Here is a 20859-nt window from a genome sequence, read left to right on the forward strand (position 1 = left end):
GGGGGCAGGCCCAGGGAGACTCTGGGGACGGGGAGCTGGCGGGGAGGGGAGAAGCACCTGGGGGTGACGGCGTGGGGGAGGGCAGTGAGGGTGGGGAGAGGCCCGTGGGGGCATGGGAGGCTGTGGGGCTGGGGGAGGGGGTGCCATGGGGGCGGGCAGTATGGGGGAGAGGCCCGTGGGGGCATGGGAGGCTATGGGGCTGGGGGTGGTGCCATGGGGGAGGGCAGTGAGGGGAAGGTTGGGGGAGAGGCCCGTGGGGGCATGGGAGGCTAAGGGGCTGGGGGGTGGTGCCATGGGGGAGGGCAGTGAGGGGAAGGTTGGGGGAGAGGTCCATGGGAGGCTATAGGACTGGGGGGGGGGGATGATGCCATAGGGGTGGTAGTGAGGGGGAGGTTGGGGAGGGGCCCTGGGGGGGGCATGAGGACATGAGAGCCCGTTGGGGGGGATGGTGGCATTGTGGGAATGACAATGTGGGAGAGTGGCCGTGGGGATATAAGGTCCTGTGTGGTAGGCTGATAGGATAGGGCCCCAGGGGAACATGGAGGGGGTCACCAGTGCCTGGGATTGGTGGGGAGTCTGGGGTCCTGTTGGGGAAGGAGATAGGGTGATGCTGTGGGGGCACAGGGTGGGACAGTGAGGGTGGATGAGGACATGGGGCAGATGCTGGGGATGTGGGGCAGGTCTTGAAAACACCACCTTCAGGCAATGAGATTACTCATGTGGGCTCCTGCAAAACAGTGTGGAGGATTGTGGTGTGCTCAGAAGCAATCTGCACCTGGGGCTGTGTGATAAACAGAAGACTTACAAATTGCGTTAAAAACTTCACAATTCTGTTGTAGCCAATTTCTGTCCCCATGTCAGTGACCCCAAGTGAGATGATTAAACCCAAAGGAGGGTTAATGCTCAGTTTCCCTTTCCCCATCCAGATGTTTAATTATTTTCTGTCTTTCCCTTAGCTTGGGCAATGGAATTGGAAATCAACAAAATCACTTTGTTTTGTTTTATTCAATTTGGGCTCTAGGGTCTCAGGGCAACTTTGGAGAAGGCAAACATTGCAAGGGAATGTTTGTTTGTTTTAAAAGCAACTGTTTAGCCTGGAAGCTTCTTGCATCAAATTAATAGAAATATATCATTGGGTCTAGAGCTAGTAAAAGTTTGTTTTTTCCAAATCTAATTTTGGGGTCAAATTTATTATTGTTTACTTCCTGTACAACTCTCAAAGCCTTTCCAAACAGGAAAGAAGACCTGTTCCCTGCCCCTAGGAGCTCTTAGGCCTGGTCTACACTTAAAAATTAGCTCAACCTACATCACTCAAGGCAGATAGGCTATCTACCTACCCACCTCTACTGCACTCATCATGTTAAGCTATGTCTGCACTACCGTGGTAAGTCGACCTACACTGTGCAACTCCAGCTACGTTATTCTGTGAATATACGTGAATAACGTAGCTGGAGTCGACATACCTTAGGTCGAGTTACCTTGGGGGGTCGATGAGAGAAAAATCTCCCCTCAACTTACTTTACTCTTCCTGTTTCGGGGGTGGGTGTCTTTACTAGACCCACTAAATTGACTGCCGGTGGATCGATATCAGAGCGTAGATCCCGGCTGTAGTGTAGACCTGCCTGTATTGTCAGAGCACCTTCCAGTAGTGCCTTAAGTGGCATGACTAACATCTGTCACATGCAGTTCCTTCTCTCTTATTCTGCTGGGGGGTGGGAATTGTGTGCGCAATGGAGTGTTTTGTATTGGTGGGTTTTTATTTTGTTTATTTGTATTTGTTGTTCTGTGTGTATATACAAGAGGGCCTGTCAAAGAGGTGTGCCTTAATTTGAAGGGGAAGGTGGTAAGGTTTGGGATTGTCCTTTGTTCCTGTGGGAGTTTGTTCCACAGTCCAGGACCAGCCCCCTGAGAAAGGTCTGTTTTTTATACCATAGAGTTCATTTGTGCAGTGGAGTAGGGTTATCAACTACAGACTTCATTCTGGATCTTTAGGTCCTGGTGTACTTCTGCAGTACAAGTAATAAATAATAGGTGATCTTTTAGATGGCCTGGGCCCAGGCCTTTGCATTCCTTGAGAATAGTACTGAGACCTTGAACTTGATTTGATATTCTATAGCAGTGGCTCTCAACCTTTCCAGATTACTGTACCCCTTTCAGGAGTTTGATTTGTCCTGTGTACCCCCAAGTTTCACCTCATGTAAAAACTACTTGCTTACAAAATCAGACATAAAAATACAAAAGTGTCTCAGCACACTGTTACTGAAAAATGACTGACTTTCTTATTTTTACCATATAATTATAAAATAAAACAATTGGAATATAAGTATTGTACTCCCATTTCAGCGTATAGTATATAGAGCAGTATAAACAAGTCATTGTCTGATGTTTTAGTTTGTACTGACTTTGCTAGTGTTTTTTGTGTCACGTGTTGTAAAATTAGGCAAATATCTAGATGATCTGATGTACTTCCTGAAAGACTGCTGCGTACCCTCAGGGTACGCGTACCCTTGGTTAAGAACCACTGTTCTACAGGAGCCCTCTGTAGGGAGCAGGTACAGGTTTGATGAGCTCCTGTGTTGGTGAGGAAACATGCAGCAGCGTTCTGTGCTAACAAACCCTTCCCAAAAGAGTGGAAATGATCTCTTAAGAAAGACAAATGCTTATTTGTAGGCTTGGCAGAATTTGATATTTATTTTTTTATAATTTCAATGGTTAATATCAATTTTATTTTTAACTATTTTTCTATTTTGATCAATTTAAATTTTCACGGTTGCGTAAAATTATGGGACATTAGATAACAGGAGGCAGGCAATAATTGTTTAATGACAGTAGATGTTGAGATTCATAAAGTTAAACTTTATAACCATTAGAACACAAATTGTTAATGTCACATCAAAATATACAAAGTAAATATCCTTAAACTCTAATACGTTCACAAGCAGCACTTTTCTTACCTATCTGTGAATTTTGATTATTGGTGAAAATTATTTTTTGAGGTGTGCCCATGTTTAATCCTTTGCAGAATAAAGACCCCTAACTAGTTTCTTCTTGCGGTAGAAGTGGGCCTTCAGGAGGGATTTAAGTGAGAGGGTACTGGCTTTGTGGACCAGCTCTAGAAGGGCATTGACTGCAGAGTGAGTGGCATGGAAAAAAGCATAAAGACTGATGTAGGAGAACTGTATGAATGGGTGACAAGATTGGCTACATTGTACCAAATAATGTCCTAAATTATGCCCAATAACAGTGGCACTGATGCTGATTTTGCTAGTATGCTATTTTCGATTTTTAAAATTGGGTGGTTGTTTTCTTTGTCTTGGAATATAATACATATATTACCGTATTATTGTCAATAATAATAAAAGGGTGATTTCTAACCTTTTTCTCCAGATATGGGCTTATTTTGCCCAAGAAAGCATTGCAGAAAACTCTGATGTTGAAGAAACATTCAGTCTTTGCAGATGACTCTGATGAAGAGGTTAGTTATCAATAATTTTCTCCAGAGTATCGAGATGTACATTTCATTTTGCTGCTTTTCAGTACGTTAAATGGAGAATTACTTTGAGCTGAATATTGATTGGGAACATTTTATGGGCAGATACCTGCTAATAAAGAAGTCCAAACTCAATATACATTTCATTTCCAAAAATGTCTTTTTGAGTGGCATGATCTAGTGGTGAAAGCAAAGATCTGGGCCTGGGGAGCTCCGAGTTCTTTCCTTGATTCTGCCACTGATTTGTGTGATCTTGAGCAAGGTACTTAACTTCTCCGTAGGCAAATGGTTCTTTGAAATAGATTTTTACTATTCTGGAACGGTTACGTCCAGAATCTCAAAAGACCTTTAACGGCTCATTTCTTCAGCTTGTGTCTATATCTAAAATAAGTCTACACTAATGCTTCTAAATGTGTGTACTCTGGGGTATTTCTGAAGAACATGGTGCAGTTTAAAGTTCACAGAATTCTGCACCATTTTTAAGGGGGTACATTTTGTTTTAGGTATTTTTGAAATACAAATCAGTGCTCTAATAGCCTGATCCAACTTCATTTGAAGTCCTATCTGGATGTTAATGAAAATAGTGCAAAATTAGCATTGTTGTGTATGCAAATTCTCATTTATTTTAACACAATAGGTAAGAAACAGTCAGAGTTGTGCACCTGAGAGTTGTCTGGTTATGCCATACTCATTTGAAGTGACTTTGTATAGTTTGAAAAGGAGTATAATTTATCGCAGGTTTGTCACTTGTGAGTTATGAGTCTATACTCTGAAAAACACAGGTAAAATTACACTATATCCCTATGTTTGTAGCTCTGTCTGACATGTTCTATTCCTGTATATAAAGGGAAATATTCCATAGCCATGTTTCGTGGCTGGGTGAGCAAGTTGAACATATTATACATGTGGGCAAAATAAAAGATGAAATGTATCGTAAGTCTCAGGAACAGAATGAAGTAACTGCACTAGTCAAGACGTTTTTGTAAACAGATTGGATTAAACACAAGGATGAATTATTGTTTATCCTTAAAATTTTACAAACAAAGGTCCCAATCCTGTAAACACTTACCCACACACTTAAGTTTACTTACGTGAGTAGTCTGATTTAATTTAGTGGTGCTACTTGTGAGAGTAAAGTTAAGGACATGTTTGCAGGATCTGGGCCAAACCTCACAAAGATTCTTTGACAGCTTATTTTTGTTAAGCATTCATAAAAATTGAGTTCATAATTGGCATGGAGCAAAATTAGGAAGTGAAATGATCTTCTAGAAATCTAAACTTTGTAGAGTTTAAAGAATTCCTGCTTTGTCATTAGTTGATTGGGATATGGAAGAATGCCATATACTTTTTGTATTTCTTTTTCTTGATGATGCAATTTAATTTCTGGATGATGACTTCCATGACATTTCAAGTAGAGCATTAGGACATGTACAGTACAGTACTGCTAGAACATGACGTACCTAAACATGTACTCTGGTTCTTCCTCTATGTTCCTGTGAAAATCTCAGAAATCCAGTCAATTTAAATCCTTTAAAAAATTGCTCTATATTGACATTAGGGTTTCACAGTATTGCTTAAACATTCATATTTTGGCAGCTGTCTCAGATAATCAGTCACTACTCTTATGACAATATTTTGTGCTCTAAAACTCAAAAGCCTCAAAAACTGAGACCTGGGGAAAATTATGTTAAAATGTCACATTTTAAATTAAGACTGTTTTGTTTTGACAAATGTAACTGCTGTCAGCTTCAGTTTAGAGCAATATAACTATGAAAGTGAATTAATTTGCCAATAACAATGCTATCTGTAAGAAGTTTAAAATGAAAAACATACTAAGCATCCTATTCACAATTTGCTTGTAAGTTGCCTCACAAGCTGCGGAAACATTCCTGCAGTCTGTCTCAATATTTACTAGGGCAAAATATGCTAAAATATATATATGTTTTCCATATTTGATACACACAGTCCTGTTTTTATCAATTTAAAATAAATGAGTGACATGAAAAGTAGCAAATCAAGAATGAAATCTGGCCCTACTGAAGTTAGTGGAAGTAAGATTTCATACAAAGTCCTTAAATTTGTCTAAGTTGGCACTTTATAAGTGGAAGATAACAGGTCAAGGAGAAGGTAAATCCCAAAGGTTTAATTCCTAGGCTGAAAAATTTGCCACCACAAAGCTTTTAAACTAAATTGTGGTCTGAAGGGAAAAATATCTGCTGAGAGTTTCCATCATTTTAATGCTGCTGTATGTAAAGAAAAGTAAATCAAGATGGAGAAAGCACCTTGCAACAAGTTGTCTTTACTACATGGAAAGCTGAGAGCTTGTTTTATAAGACATAAGAACGTTCAAGTACTGAGACTTAGATTTTTTTATTTGCTGAACATATTTTCTTATACCTCTAATAAATCCAACATACAGCACAAATATAGCAAGAGAGTTACCCTGTGATCTCCAAATTTGTTAGATTTCAGTGAGCAATCGCTTCCTAAGAAATCCCTATTTACGCCAATAATATAAATATTCTTCCCAAATTCTTCCGTCACTGAAACTAAAGAACCTAACTTTGGAAGAGCTTTTAATTAAGGCCCCAGTACTACTTTAAGATCCACTCTCATGGATTCCTTGTACGCACGTGGAGTTCCATTAAAGTTCAGGGGTTCCATGCTAGCAGATTATAGTAAAGAATCATAACCTAAGTTACTATTATGGTAACTAAAAACAGATTGTCATGCTCGGTATTTTAGAAGTACTAATATATTGCCTGCCTCACAGTGGTTTGAAGATTATTTAGTTGACATTTGTGAAGAATGTTGAGAATAAATATTATGGAAGTACTGTACTACATGTTTAAGGCAACACTGGCAGCTTGAGATCTAGTCATTTTCAAGAAGCGAGTTTAAAGTAGTTTCATATACTGCAACTGACATCCGGATCCCACAAACACTTATGCTTATTCTTGACTTTATACACACAAGTTCTCCTGTTGACTTCAGTGGGACTCCTCTTGTAAAAGTTAAGCACTTTTGTTTTCAGGATGGAGGCCTATGCAGGAGAAACAGTGAAAATGGCTATACACAAAGTGCTAGCAAACACAAAAAGTAAATAAACTACAAACCGTTATTTTCCCCCACTAATCCCTTTCAGTTCACAGTACTAGTTTTCACATTTTCAGATTGCAGTGTGATTTTTTTTTTTTTTTTAATGGATCCATATCCCTTTAACATTTCAGGAGGATGGAAGATTAGATTTTCTTTTACCTTTACCTTACTTTATGCTCAAATTATTATCAGCACATTAATTTAAAGAAAATATTGTCAACTCAAATCTGAGCCAACATTTAGATTTTTAAAATAAAATGTTTAAAAAGTAGAAGCCCAATAGAAATCAGTAATTTTTTCCAAAATATTCAATGTAAACAGTAATTGCCATCCAGTTTTTGCAGCAGAGAGAACTTGAAAGAGAACCGGTTATAAACCAAACTGATTCATTAATTTTTATTGTCCAAGCTGGACAAATGCAAAAAGTAAGTAAATGGTGAAAAGGAAATTGTATTATTAGTTTGAATAATCTATGGCCTTACTAGTAACCAAGAAATTAGTTTGTTTAAAATACAAGATGATTAAATTTATCCAGCCCACTTTTAAAAAATATAGTTATAACTTAATTTCTACCTGCTCCAGCAGAGGGTGCAGCAACCCAGGCAAATTACAGTTTGGTGTGTGCTCCTGGCATTGAGGCACTGAGACAGCAGTATAATGGGTGGTGGATAGACCTGGGTATTTTACAAATAAAAATAATTTATTATCTTAGGAACATACTGTTAAATTGCTATATAACAAAGGAGTTTAAAGCAGAATCTTTATCCTCTTTAAATGTTGTCCCATAGATAAAGAGAAGATAAGTATTCTGGAGGTAGCGTTACAGTATATTTAACTTCTGCGTCTAACTACAATGTTATGTTTTTATCAACCAAAATTTATTTCTGAGAATTTTAATCATGCCCATAGTCTGTGAATTTTAAACTCTAATTTAAAAATGTTTTAATTATTTTAATATTATGCTCACTCCACTTGCCACTCTAAAAGTTTTCAATGTAGGTGAGATCTGTTACCCAAATATTACCATTGGTTTTCTAAAGCTAAACTTGAGTTCTTTTTTTCTCTTGTGTGTGGGAAAATCCAGAGCAAACCCAAGTGGAAAAGAAACACTATATCTGTCTGAGGTCCCTCATTCACATAGTTTCTGAGCAATTCACGAACTGCCCCTGTGAAGTAGCAATGTCATATTACAGAAGGGAAACAGAGGCACAGAGTGACCAAGAGTGGGATCCACAAACGTATTTAGGCACCTAAGTCCTGATTTTAGGCACCGCTGAGATCCACAAACCTCCAGCTCAGCTAATCCTGTAGGCGCCTCAACTCACTTGGTGCCTAAGTTTTTGCCGTAAAAGTTCCCTAGGTGCCTATGTTTCTGGCTCTGATCATGTGCACTGCAGCCCTACTTTAGGTGACTGGGCACCTAAGTCCCAGAGTGATTCACGAACTAGGGGAGAGATGGGTGTTTGGCCACCTAATTCACATGCGGGGCCCGATCCAGTAGGCAAGCTCAGAGGTAGCCTAATTCCACACACAACAGCCAGGGGGAAGAGGAAGAGGACTTCTTTTACAACTTTTAGCTGAGTGGTTAGCGTTTTTCGTCTTCCTCTACAGCAGGGGCACGAGTCACCTGCAGGTTTAAACGAGTGTAAATGGTGGATTCTCTGTAACTTGATGTCTTTAAATCATGACTTGAAGACTTCAGTAACTCAGCTGGAGGTTAGAGGTCTATTACAGGAGTGGGTGGGTGAGGTTCTGTGGCCTGCAATGTACAGGAGGTCAGACTAGATCATCATGATGGTCCCTTCGGGCCTTAAAAGTCTGAGACATGGGATGTGGAAGACTGCTGGATCAAGTCTTCCCTGCGCCTGATGAGGAGAAGGGATTTGAACAGCGATCTGCCTGCCTGAGGAGAGTGCCCCAACCACTAGGATATGGAATGTTGTGGCATGAATCTCCCTAAATCTCTCCTATTGAAATTGTTCCACTTAAATTAATTAATTGAATAATTAAATATTGATTAGGTCAGAGCAAGAGTTAGAATGACTGTATCTTAGTGGTTAGGGCATTCACCTGCAAGGTGGCAGTTCCCTGGCAGCCGAACGCCTGTCTTCCCCCCCAGTTTGTGACTCTCAAACAGTGATAGGTGCCTCCCTGCAGCCAGGACTTGGCACCGAATTCAGAGAGAGGGGTGGGGCTAAGTACCCACCCTTCTCATTGCATCTCCCATTGTCTAGCTTAGGCGGCTCCCTGCCTACCATGAGGTCTTTGTGCATCACATTCTAAGGCACCTATCTCTCCCATTCATTTTATAGGAGCTGAAGTCAGGCTTTGTGGATCTCAGTGTTACTCCGGTGATTTTTCTAGGCCTCTAAAAGTTACACTCTGTGAAGCTCAGCATCACAACACCTAAGTCTCCTTTGTGGATCCAGGCCTAAATTACTTGTCCAAGGTCTGTCAGGAAGTCTGAGGCAGGGATTTGAACCCAACCCCCAGGATCACCTTGCTCTCCAATACATATCTTTCTACATAGAATGAGAGGAGAAAAAAATAAATCCAATGAAATAATTATTTAATCATCTTGATTTTATTGTAGAACGTAGAATCTGTGTAAAATTCTGCAACTGCAGAGACCTCAGCGGTTTGAAATTGAGGAGTGGGAAAATTACTAGTTTTCAGTCAGACTGCTTGTGGACTTGCACTACATGTCTCAGTAACCAAGTACTATTGTCCAGAAACATTTTTCTATGCATGTGGGTAATGTTAATGGATGCTGTCTGTAAAGCCTTGCTGAAATTCATGAAAGCATCTCAGTCGTTTAATTAATATGCTACATATAAAAACAAAACAATGAAAAGTTAAGATCGCAAATGGCAAATTTTAATGTCACATTTATAACTAAACAAAAACTTAAGTTAAATTCCCTTTACTCCAAAGGATTTTTAATGGAGGCTGAAATACTGTTTAACGACGTCCTTACGACCAGACTCCACTATAACAAATCATACAGAACTTACCGTGTTATGTCAGCGTGGTACACAGCCAGCAAAAAGCAATAATCTCACAACTGCCTTTATAAAAAAAAAATCATTTCTTTTTAAACAAAATTACTTTATTAGTTCAGTAATAATTTCAGGGCTTTTCAAGATAAGGAGCAGCATTTGGGAGGGGTTTCATTTCCTGTCTGCTACTTTATCAGTCAGAACTACATCTCGAATGTCTGAAGATTGTGTATTTATAACTGAACTCTAATAAAGTCCATGCTGGGGAATCTGCACACCTGACTTGGTCATTGTGATTATATATTAGATACCAAACTTGTGTTCCCTTTTTTTTAATGTTACTATGCATATTTCATTAAGATTTTGCCTGCATCCTTGCTGCATCTGTTAGAAGGGATTTGAAAGGTGATAATGTCTTATAAAGTCGCTCACTGTAGCCAAGCTGGTTAGTGGAAGTAAGTTACTGTAGAAGAAAGTCCTTTGGCTTGCTCATTTAAGCAAAATGTCCATGTTAGTGGGACAGAAATGCTCTTTAAATGAAGTGTTAGTCATGAATAATAAAGCAAGAAAGGACGCTTGTTAATTCTAGTACACTAGGTAAAACCTAATGTGTAGCTATCATAGCAAGGGAAGGATTTGTTTTCACTATTTTCAGTGTTAAAATCTTTAAAAGTGTGTTTTAATTTCCCTTACCACTAGGAAAGCCTTTTATTGAGCACATAGACTATAGCAATGAATCATTTATGAGTCTTTAACAATAACGCAGAACAGAAATTATTTCTGAAAAGGACTTGTCCCCTATATTCCTCTTCACCTAGGACTTGTCTGTACGACTGCTGCATTGTTGCTTGCTCTGTTCCTGTCTATGGCGTTTACTAGAGCATCCTTTAGTGCAAATTGAGACTTCATTTACAGCAAGTGAGGTGCCTGTTTCCGTATCACTCAGGATCCCTCCATGCAGATTTCCCTGTCCTAGCAACTTTTAGAAATTGCAGCCTTGCTTCTCCTTTACGCTGAGGGCTTGCCTATATAGGGAAATGCACCAGCAGAACTATAGCGTAGTTATGCCAGTATAACTCCTTGCTTGGAGACTCTTATTCCAGTAAATTTCCCCATTTAGATAAGCTCTCTTGATAATTTACACTGCTCTAGCAATATAACAGGGCTTTAAAGTGGGTGTAACTAAAATTTACTCCCACTTTAAGGCTCCCTTTTTTTTGCCAAAGCTGTATGACCTGGCCTTAGTATGAATGAGTCAAATCCTGAGATTCCTGATGTGGTGTGAGAAGAACTAAGAACTGGATCACAGATCATAAATACAGTAATCTTTGGTCTTGCCTTCACTAGAAAAACTCTTAATTCAAGATAAAATCCTAATGAAGACAAGGCAGTTTGTAGTTTTCGCATGAGTTGGAAGGTCAAGTTAAAGACTAGGATTACCAGTAGTCTTTAGCTTGACCTGCTAATTCATGTGAAATATGAGCTGTCTTGTCTTCATTGGGATTTTACCTTGAGATAGCTAACTCGAGTTAAAACATATTTTTTTTGTCATAGTGCAGACAAGGTCATTGAATGTAGTGGGATAGTTGGCCTTGCCAGTTTCTTGGATATTTAACTAATCATGTATTTAAAATGTATGGAATATATTTACAGTAGGATTTTCAGAAACAATGTAAACAGGTCTGTTAGGTCTGAATCCTCACTTTGGCACCTTGAGTGCAGGAAGGCCCGCAAGGATTTTAAAAATTAATACTTGCCACTTCAGGCTTGTATTACACTCCCAAGGTTACAGCGTCTCTCTGATCTTGGCTTGGTAAACGCTGCCACCACCCAAATGCAAAAAAACCTCCTTTGAACCCAGGAAGGAGCACTTGGGTATCCTCAAGCCTTTCACCACCCCCTCCAGAAAGAGCTGAGAAAGAAAACAAAGGAAATTAGCCGTGGCTACCAGCTAATCCAACAACATGAACAAACCTCTCAGGACACCAAAAATCCAATCCTGTTCTTAAAAAAGGTAAATTTTATTAAAAACAAAAAGGGAAAAAAATACATCTGGAACTTAGGCTTTTTGCTAGATCTTAAAAGAAACAATTACAAAAATTAAGCACCCAAAATAGCTTTCTTGGGGGTTTAGCTTAAAGGTTACAAGCAAACAAAAGCATCTGGAGTTAGCACAGAGGAGAACCACAAGCCAAAATAAGAAATAAACCTGATAGCGTCTAACTAAACATTCCCTATCCAAATTATTTCTTCTAGGTATGGAAAATACTTGTTTTCATACCTGGTTCAAACCTTACACAGCATTTTTGCTTATAGCATTGCTGCTCTGTGTCCCTGCAGCCCCGAAAACAACAGACAAAGGGAAAGTTTCTTTCCCATTTTTAAAAGTTCTAACCTTCCCACTGGATCTTTTGGTCATGTGCCCACTCCTTTTACCTGTGGGCTTGTTAACTCTTTACAGGTAAAGCAAGCTGAGAACAGCTACCAAGACAGCTAACTGGCTGGCTGGCTGTCTATCAAAGGGAGCTACCCCACCACTTTATTTATCACAAGTTCAATATGATACTTTAATTATGCTGTCTTTTTGGGGATCGACTTTGGCTTCCACTGGCTTTTGTTTTGTGAATGTCCACAATTAAAATGACTTCAGCAAGTTAATGAAATAGTACTGTAACACATGTTTATATCCTGGAACGCATCTATGCTATTATTAGAGATGTCCTCTTACTTCGGGCCCAAATTATTTTCTGTTCTTCATAGCCCTGCATCTTATCCCTTCCCTTCATTGACAACAATATACCATTAGAAATGCTGCCCCTTAAAATGGCGGCTATGGGGAACTCCTGTAATGAATCTCACGTGATTATTATTTATTATTAATTCCATCCGGCCTAAAAAGGAAAAGAGGATCCACAGAGATTAAAAAAAACAATCTAAATGTATCCACTTAACCTGTGAGACAACAGTTAAAATCAGCATAGACATTCTAATTGACTGCAGACCTCCAGAGATCAAAGGTGTCCTGGAGTGACCAAGAGGTATGCTGACTGTTATTGTGGCGAAGCCCAAGGCTTACTCGCTTCAGAGAGTTCAACACCCTCGCAGACAACATCTCTCATGCTCTCATCCCAAATGTTTTATTGGAACTGACCACCTTGTGTCTCCAACCAGCAATATCCAATCCTACACATATGACCCCGAAATGTTTTTGAGTTTAGGAGGGGTCATAGGGAACGCAAAAATCACTGTTCTGTTCTTGGCAGACCACTACCTTCTCCAAGCACAGTTCTCAAACAGGGTGGCTCTCATTGTTGTCCACCTTCATAACCACATGGATCCAGTTGAACATAACAACATCCTCAGAGAAAACAATGGTGAACAGTAGGTTGCCTACCCCTGCCTTAGACAATTTAAAACACTGGTCAGTAGTGTGGTCTTCACATCCTTCCATACCCATGTAGGAATGATTGTAAAGAAGAAATCTATTTTAAGAAGTTATTTAAAATGAGAGAGAGAGAGAGAGAGAGGTTGCTTGGCAGACAAGAATTAGGAGAGTATACTGGTATAGGAAAAATCATGAAAGAAGGCTCAAACTCAAATGTGGGGGAAAAAGAAACCAAGAGGGATTTGGGAAGATTTTTCGGGAATAATATACTGTAGTGTCTTAATGCTATTATAAGAAGTTTTCCTTGGTTTGCACAGGAGCTTCAGTGTATTTTAACTATAGGGTTAAAATATTTGCTCTTTACAGAAAATATTACACTATAAGCTTTGTGCCTCCAAAGAATAGCTTGATTGTGGGCAAACAGAAAGCATGAGACAGATTGCTGAGTTTGTAGGGCCTTTAATAAATGAACTGTTGATAAGTAAAACAATACAAAAGAACAGGAAGTTCTCATCTATCAGTGCTCATAGCAGAACAGGAAATTGTCACCCACCAAACATAAGAAGAGGTGTTTGTACTGGAGCTGTTTTCCTTAAACTTACTGACACTCTGGACAAACAAATGACAGGTGGACCTCTTTAGATTTTTATGTACAAAAACGAGAACCATATATTACTTTTGTATTTGTATAAAGTTTATAGACCAGTAAATTGATTTATTGTAGGCTGGGTTCTAGCCCACGAAAGCTTATGCCCAAATAAATTTGTTAGTCTCAGGTGCCACAAGGACTCATTGTTGTTTTTTTATTCTAACCATGTTTCAAATATTTTGATATGAATACAGAAATAGTTTTTCCTCTTTCCTCTCCACTCTGCCCTGAGGGAGCCCTTAGGAGAACCCTCTCTTATAGCTGGGTCTCAAGGGAAAATTAGCTAAACGTTTTCTAAAAGATAAACTCTAGGAATTATTTTGGGGGAAGTTCTGGGGAAGTCAGATGTTCACAGTGATTCCTTCTGACCTTAGAATCTGTGAATATGCCAAGCAGAAGGCAACCTTGTTCCCCAAGAACTGGAGTCGTGTCTAAGGGCAGGCCTATACTAGAATTGTTACAGCAGTACCGCTGTAGTACTGCTAGTGCAGACACTCTCCAGTTGTTTTCATACCTGGTTCAAACCTTACCAGTTGGCATAATTACACCACCTCCCTGAGCAGCGGTAGCTATGTTGGTGTGAGAATATCTACTGACATAGTGCTGTCCACACCGGCTCTTAGGTCGGTGTAACTTATTTTGCTCAGGGGGTGGCTTTTCCACACCCCTGAGTGACTTAAGTTATATCAAAGTAAGCTGTAGTGTAGACCTGCCCGTAGTCTCCTGTGTAACACTGTCATTATCTCACAGAGCCAGCCCTAAATAGTCTCTTATATTCGGAAAGTTATACTGCTGGTCACGTGATGTTGTGGAGATATGTAATATATGTGAAATTAAAATGAATGTTACTGTTTAGTTTTAAATAAATATTCGAAAAGAATCTGAAATGCTATTTTAAAAATTTGCTTACCAAAACCACAATAAAAAAGAAATGGATTAATGAAGTCAGGATTCATTCAAAATGTTAGAAAATACACCTCTACCCCGATATAACGCTGTCCTCGGGAGCCAAAACGTCTTACTGCATTCTAGGTGAAACTGCGTTATATCAATCCACCGGAGAGCGCAGCCCCGCCCCCCCAGAGCACTGCTTTACTGTGTTGTATCCGAATTCGTGTTCTATCGGGTCGCGTTATATGGGGGTAGAGGTGTATAGAAAATGTAGATGAATGCATCCTAATTCCAGTCCAAAAGGTATGTTGCAGTGTAAAGGATGTAGTCATGAGCATTACTGTAGACTGTGTGTGTACCTGATTTTGAATGGTTTACATTTGGGCAGGAGTGCAAGGCAGCTCCACTGCAGTAATTCTGAGAATGTGGCAGAACAGCAGTGGGTTTGAAACCCTCCTAAAAATAAGTGCATTATTATTGTCTGTGAGCCATGCTCAGCTTCACAAGCCCTGGGCCTAACATGTGGTTTGTTTCCACACCTTAGGTTATCCACTGCTAGATAAGAGAGCTGCCTCTTAATGATAGGGATAACTGTAATCCTCAGCTTTCCATCCTGGAGTTACTACTGTGTGTTCCCCAAAAGTACACATCATGCTTTATTTTTATTACTCAACTTTACAGGATTTACTGTTTTGAAGCCTGGACATAACTTGAGGTTTTTCTCTCTCCTGCCAAGGCCCACTCCATAGCCAGTATTCACCCTTTAGAAAAATAGAGCATTAGAATGTGCAGTGTTTCAGAGCTGCTTTTTCCAATCCTTCCTCTTCTACTAATATGGTCACTTATAGTCAAGGAAGTTAGTTATTGAGGGGGAGGGCTTGAAAAGAATATTTTGAATGGTTTTAGCCTCCTTCCACTTTAGTATTCTTTCCCTGAATGTAGGTTACATTATAGCAGAAAGCTTGTAAAAGAGAGTACAGGTAAATTAATATGAGTTCTAGTATTCAGTGAATACCCATATACAGTCTTCAAAATATTGACAACTACCTTAGGACCATTGGTTCTGTTACTGTGCTATAGAAAACAATCAGGGGCCCTTTCAGAGATATTGCCTTGGTTGGTTGGTTATAGAGATGGGATACAAAAGAGGTTAAAAGTTCTATTCTCTTTATGTGTACTTGCTGCTGGAATAAGCTAGTGAAGAGATCTGTATTTGATATACTGAATACTGTTCAAAGCTTGAGAAACAGCACTCAGCTTTTTTCCATGTTGACATGATTTCAACAGCATATGAAACAAGGAACATGGCACATCGCTGTTTTGCAAGCACCAAATGAAAGCAGAAGCTGCATCTATCAGCGGATCTGCTTGAATTTGTGTGTGCTATATTTATTTGGCTTTCCTCAGTGCATACTGGTATCCGTACATCCTCTACTGCTGAAAACTTTTCATTTCATTTTTTTAATTAGGGATTGATGATACAAATGCTCTTTTTAAAAATCTGATGTTGAGCATGTTTCATGCATTATTGAAAAAATCAGCTGCCAAAATGCAAAAGAGTTTTTTTTCAGTATCCCCCCTGGAAAAGACCGCTAATTGATACCTAACTACATAAACAAGGCAATGTGCCATGTCCTCTTTAATGAATCTGCTTAACAAACAAAATATTGTCTACTGGTTGGGGGTGGGGGGGGGAAAGAAGATTCAAATAAAAAGACAACAGTAACTAAGACATTTTTACAGTTAAAAATGTGATGATTAGAAAACAGAGTTGTATTTGTCTTCATTGATATTTTCAGCAGTGGATGTTGTGTTTTCTTAAATTACGGAAGGTTAATGCTGCTGTTTGCTGGCATATTAAAAATCTTGAAAAGTTTAAAATAAAAGATGAATGAATTAAATTATTATTGTAACATGACCGTAGTTCAGACTCTGGGGCATTTCATATCTTCAAATTGCAAAACTACTAACATAGCTCAGAACTTAATCAAAACAACCGTTTCATAAGTGCAGGGATACTTATAGGGTATCTGGTTATGGTGTTGTGTACAATTTTTTCATGCCTGTTATAGTATCATGCGGTATGGGGGGTGGAGGGGGAGTATAGACACACATTAAGACGTTAGTTGGTGTGGGTGTGGGTGTGTGTAACCACATAAGTTTTGTGTAATTGTGATTCCATGGAAAATTATTTGCACATAACTTATGGAAGTACAAATACACAAAACTACTGTGGTTATGTGTCTACTTGTTAGTGTACACTAATTAGTCTACAGCAAAAAATAGATATGAATAATGGAAGCAAGAAAAGATCAATTAGCATAATCTGCAGAGATTTTATCAGGAAATTAATTCATTGGTATTTATATCCAAGGTATTATTATAACTATCATTATGACAATTTTTTAAAATTCCTGTTACCTTTGAATTGGCAAATTCCTATAACTTTATTGTAAAATATAGTGTGTCCATTATTGTAGATCTGATGAGTTCATAGGCCATGTGAATTATGACCAAAGACCTTCCCGTTTTATGCCATTAGAAATCTTTTAACCTTTAAAAAAACTGAGCTATATTTATCCTTCAGTGTTCACATACAACTCCCTAATGTTAATAGAAATTAGATTAGTCTATTGATGGGAGAATTGACCTCTAACTACTTAATATAGTGTGGGGTTTTTATGTTTCATTTTCCACAAATTTTTTTTGGTAGCAAAAACCGAGTGAGGTTTAGTGCTAAGGAAATTGAGGGGTTGATTCTGCATTAGCCAGAATCATAGTGTGAGTAGTCACGGTTTAAGCTTTCCTCTATATCACTGCCAATGCATTTTAGTCCGATCTGAATTACCCCTTACTATTTCAGTCTTGGGTTCTCACACCACTGCTCTGCTAATATACTTCAGTGCTACAGCGCCCTGTGGCATTACACTTCCAAGTATCTCTTGAGCAGAGATTGCTGATTTTGTTGAATTGGACCAAATTGTATTGTTCTTTTGTGAGGTAATTTTCTTGGAAATTGTGTTGTAAAACTGATTATTATTTCTATACTAATATGGGATAGTTTCTTTCCATGGTACAACTGCACTGATCTGTTGTATGTTTGTTAATTAATTTTCAGTTTTTCTTATGATTCTTCAGAAAAAAGCTGTAAAAGTTATAATAATAATAATACAGTGAAACCACTTTATTAAAAAACTAAGCTATGGATTATTATAGTGTTAGAAAAATAACACCTAATATAACATGTGTAAACACAATAATCTAATTTTATTGCTAATCATGTTCTCTTCTAACAGACATCGGTGGGCGAGAGTCTACAAAAAGAAGCATTAAAAAAGCAAGTAATGAAGCAAGTAAGTTGGGGTGTGGGAGTCCTCATGCATATAAGAAAGTAAGAAATTGCTGTCATTAGTAACCATGCCAGCTAACAATGTTTTGCCCTTGCCAGCAATCTAGGCCGGCTGTCTTCCTGTAACCACTTCAGCACAGTATTTTTTCAGTGTAGATAAGACGACTCCCTTCTTAACCATGCATTTGTAACTATGGTCGGTCCCCTTTACTCCCAGTTCTCCATGCATCAGTACATCCCAGAATGCATTGCCACACATGCTGCAGTGTGGGCAAGTCCTTTGGGTACTCTGTCCTCAGATTTTCCCAGAATTCATTGATACCAACACAGTTAGGCTCTGTGATGTATGCACAAACATTCTGTACAACTTTTCTACCTCATACAATGGCTGAAATGTGAACATAATTCAAATGTTGTTGTTGCAACCAGGTCAGATAAAAGTATATGTAATAAGATTGCACTTTTACTGTGGTCAGGGCCTTATAGAGAGTGTCATTTACTATTTGTATTTCTAGGTTTTTATGTAGGTACACTCTTGAAAGTTAGGATTAGTTGTAGTTGGACCGACCTGTTTTTGATCATGGTCAAAGGTACACATTATAAGGCATCTGGATCATTATATTCGTTGGGAATGTGCTTTACAAATCATTGTAAGAGCCTTAAGAATCTAAGAATGGGGATCTACAGTAACCTACCTTTAGAGAACTGAAATTATAGCTAAGTAATAATGGTCTTTGTTTGTTTGACTTTTTAAGAAAAGAACATACACAAAAGCTGGTTCTGTGTTACTACACAGCAGGCTGGGAAGCAAAAAATGGCAGAAATATAATTTATTTCATGTTTAGAACTAATGTTTAAAAATTGGCTCAAACATGGTGATTTTCTACATCACATCTGCAATGCAAGAACTTCTTTAAAAACAGATTTAGAATTCTCTAGTTCCAATTCAGCAAATGTGAAGTAGGAGTCTTTCTCCTAACAAAGGCTGGTTTTAGCTTCCATGTTTTTATGGGTGTAATAAATTATTCCACTTATCAAGACTGTTCTTGGGATTCTTTGGCTGTGTCCAGGAGTAGTTGAAAAATAGCCTAATGCAAACTTTGTAACTGAAGTTTCCATAGAGCTGAATATAGTTTACAACACACAATAAAATTTGAAGAGTTACTTAATACACAAACTGTAAAACCATGAAAAGTTGCATTTTTTTCTGTGCGTAGAATGTAGTAATCCTTTATTGAATGAATATTTTAAACAACTTTTTTTTGGAGGGAGAATGTAATATTTTAGGGAAATTAAAGATGATAAAAAAGTGATGAGTTCTTGTATAATGGAGTTCTTGCCAACAATGAGTCTTGTCTTGTATTGTATTCAGGGGTAAGTTGTCCAGGAGGAACATGATAATTCTGTAGAGAGACCCAACTATTGGAAAACAATTACACTTAGCCCAAACATAATACAAGGTTATTTATAGGAGGTGAAGTGCACAGGATAAAGATCTGTAGATGACCTATAGGAGTGTATTTAGAGAAAACTATGTAGAAAAATAGATGGACAAATTGGCTAAACTTTTTATTATTTCTATTTATTTAAAAAAAATCCATCTGAGGTAGGAATATTATTCAATGGGTAATTCTCCACTAAGCAGGATCCATAATCGCTTAATTGCTGTAATTATTATGTTTTCTCATTGTACTCTATTCCTTATCTCATAAATATCGTTCTTCTTATCATTACTCTTATTTTTAGCTCTGATACCAAACAAAGGACTTTGTATATGGAGGCGTGGTGAATTTATGTTCAGTTTCCTAGTAGATTTATATCATGAGCTAATCTAGTTAAAGCAAAATATACGAATACAAAGTTTTAAAAGCTTAAAATTGCATGTTGCATTGCTTTGTGTTTCTCATTTTTTTTTTAAGACCAAACTTGAGATTCAGAAGGCCTTGGCAGAAGACTCCACAGTGTATGAATATGACAGTATTTATGATGAAATGCAGCAGCAGAAGAAAGAAAGTAATGCCAAAGTACTCTCAGGAAAAGATGACAAAAAGGTCCATAACTGAAAATGTATGCTGTCTGTGTTACCTCTGTATGCTAGGAATAACAAGGGCTAGTTAACTGATTTTACTACCTTTTTTGATATCCTAGTAACCCGTTGTGCATTCTGTAGCAGGGCCCACATATGTTGTGCTCAAAATTGTGTTATATAAAATTGTGATGTTGTAAGACTGATAGTTGCAAGGTGTTGTAAAACTGGTTGTTCATCAGATATTTCAGGACTCTAGTCCCATTTCATTCTGTCATTGATTGGGAGGACAACAGGCTCTGTATTAGCTTCCCACCCATAAATTCTGTGGGACAAGGACCACATGAATTTCTGGAGAGCCTGTTACAATGGGATAATCCTGATAGAGCCTTTAGTTACTACAACAATACTACTACTACTATTATTTATTATTATTGTTAATATTATTTATTTATTTATTATTCATTATTAGTATCAGGCAACCCAACTGAATGGGGGAAGGGCTGTCTTTGGGCAACCTGACCGAATTTTGTAGCAATGAGGATACACTGTCTGCCTCTTGCTAGTCAGCTGCTATAGGGTCTGTCAAGAAGCTAAAGTAATTATATTTCATCTATAACATGTGAACCATTTTCTACAGCCCAATTCCTTATTCCAGAAAATGGCTGAATTATTGTGACAAATCACACTTTCATTATTGCTCATTACATTTGGTAATGGAGTGTTTGTCAGGCTATGATCGGTCTAAATGAAGAATGCATCCCATTCCCTTATAGCAAGTTGAAGAGGGAGAGAACTATCACAAGACGGAAAAATGCTGGAAGAAAGGTTGTATTGAAAGCATTTGATTTCAGTCTGAGCAGCAGTACACCACTTGAAGCTAGGCTCAGATTTTTGTTGAATGCAGCTGTTTCATTAATGAGGAGAAAATTCCCATGATCTGGAGCTGACAAATGTTTATATTAGTTCAT

At 38.4% G+C, this 20859-nt stretch overlaps 1 protein-coding gene across 2 annotated transcripts in view; it reads left to right on the forward strand.

Moving 5' to 3' along the window:
* Positions 1-20859, forward strand: part of NSRP1 (nuclear speckle splicing regulatory protein 1) — a 35145-nt gene that overhangs the window by 3904 nt on the left and 10382 nt on the right. The window contains exons 1-4 of one of the 2 annotated variants that reach the window (XM_042857978.2): positions 655-3134; positions 3388-3475; positions 17810-17866; positions 19782-19913. In XM_042857978.2, the coding sequence (XP_042713912.1) occupies positions 3431-3475; positions 17810-17866; positions 19782-19913 (234 nt within the window). In that variant the 5' untranslated portion in view covers positions 655-3134; positions 3388-3430. Of the gene's footprint in view, positions 1-654; positions 3135-3387; positions 3476-17809; positions 17867-19781; positions 19914-20859 lie in introns of those variants that run through there. The other variant, XM_005298230.5, reaches the window with a different exon arrangement.

The sequence above is a fragment of the Chrysemys picta genome, chromosome 19 (assembly GCF_011386835.1).
Source record: "Chrysemys picta bellii isolate R12L10 chromosome 19, ASM1138683v2, whole genome shotgun sequence".
Lineage (NCBI taxonomy): Eukaryota > Metazoa > Chordata > Testudines > Emydidae > Chrysemys > Chrysemys picta.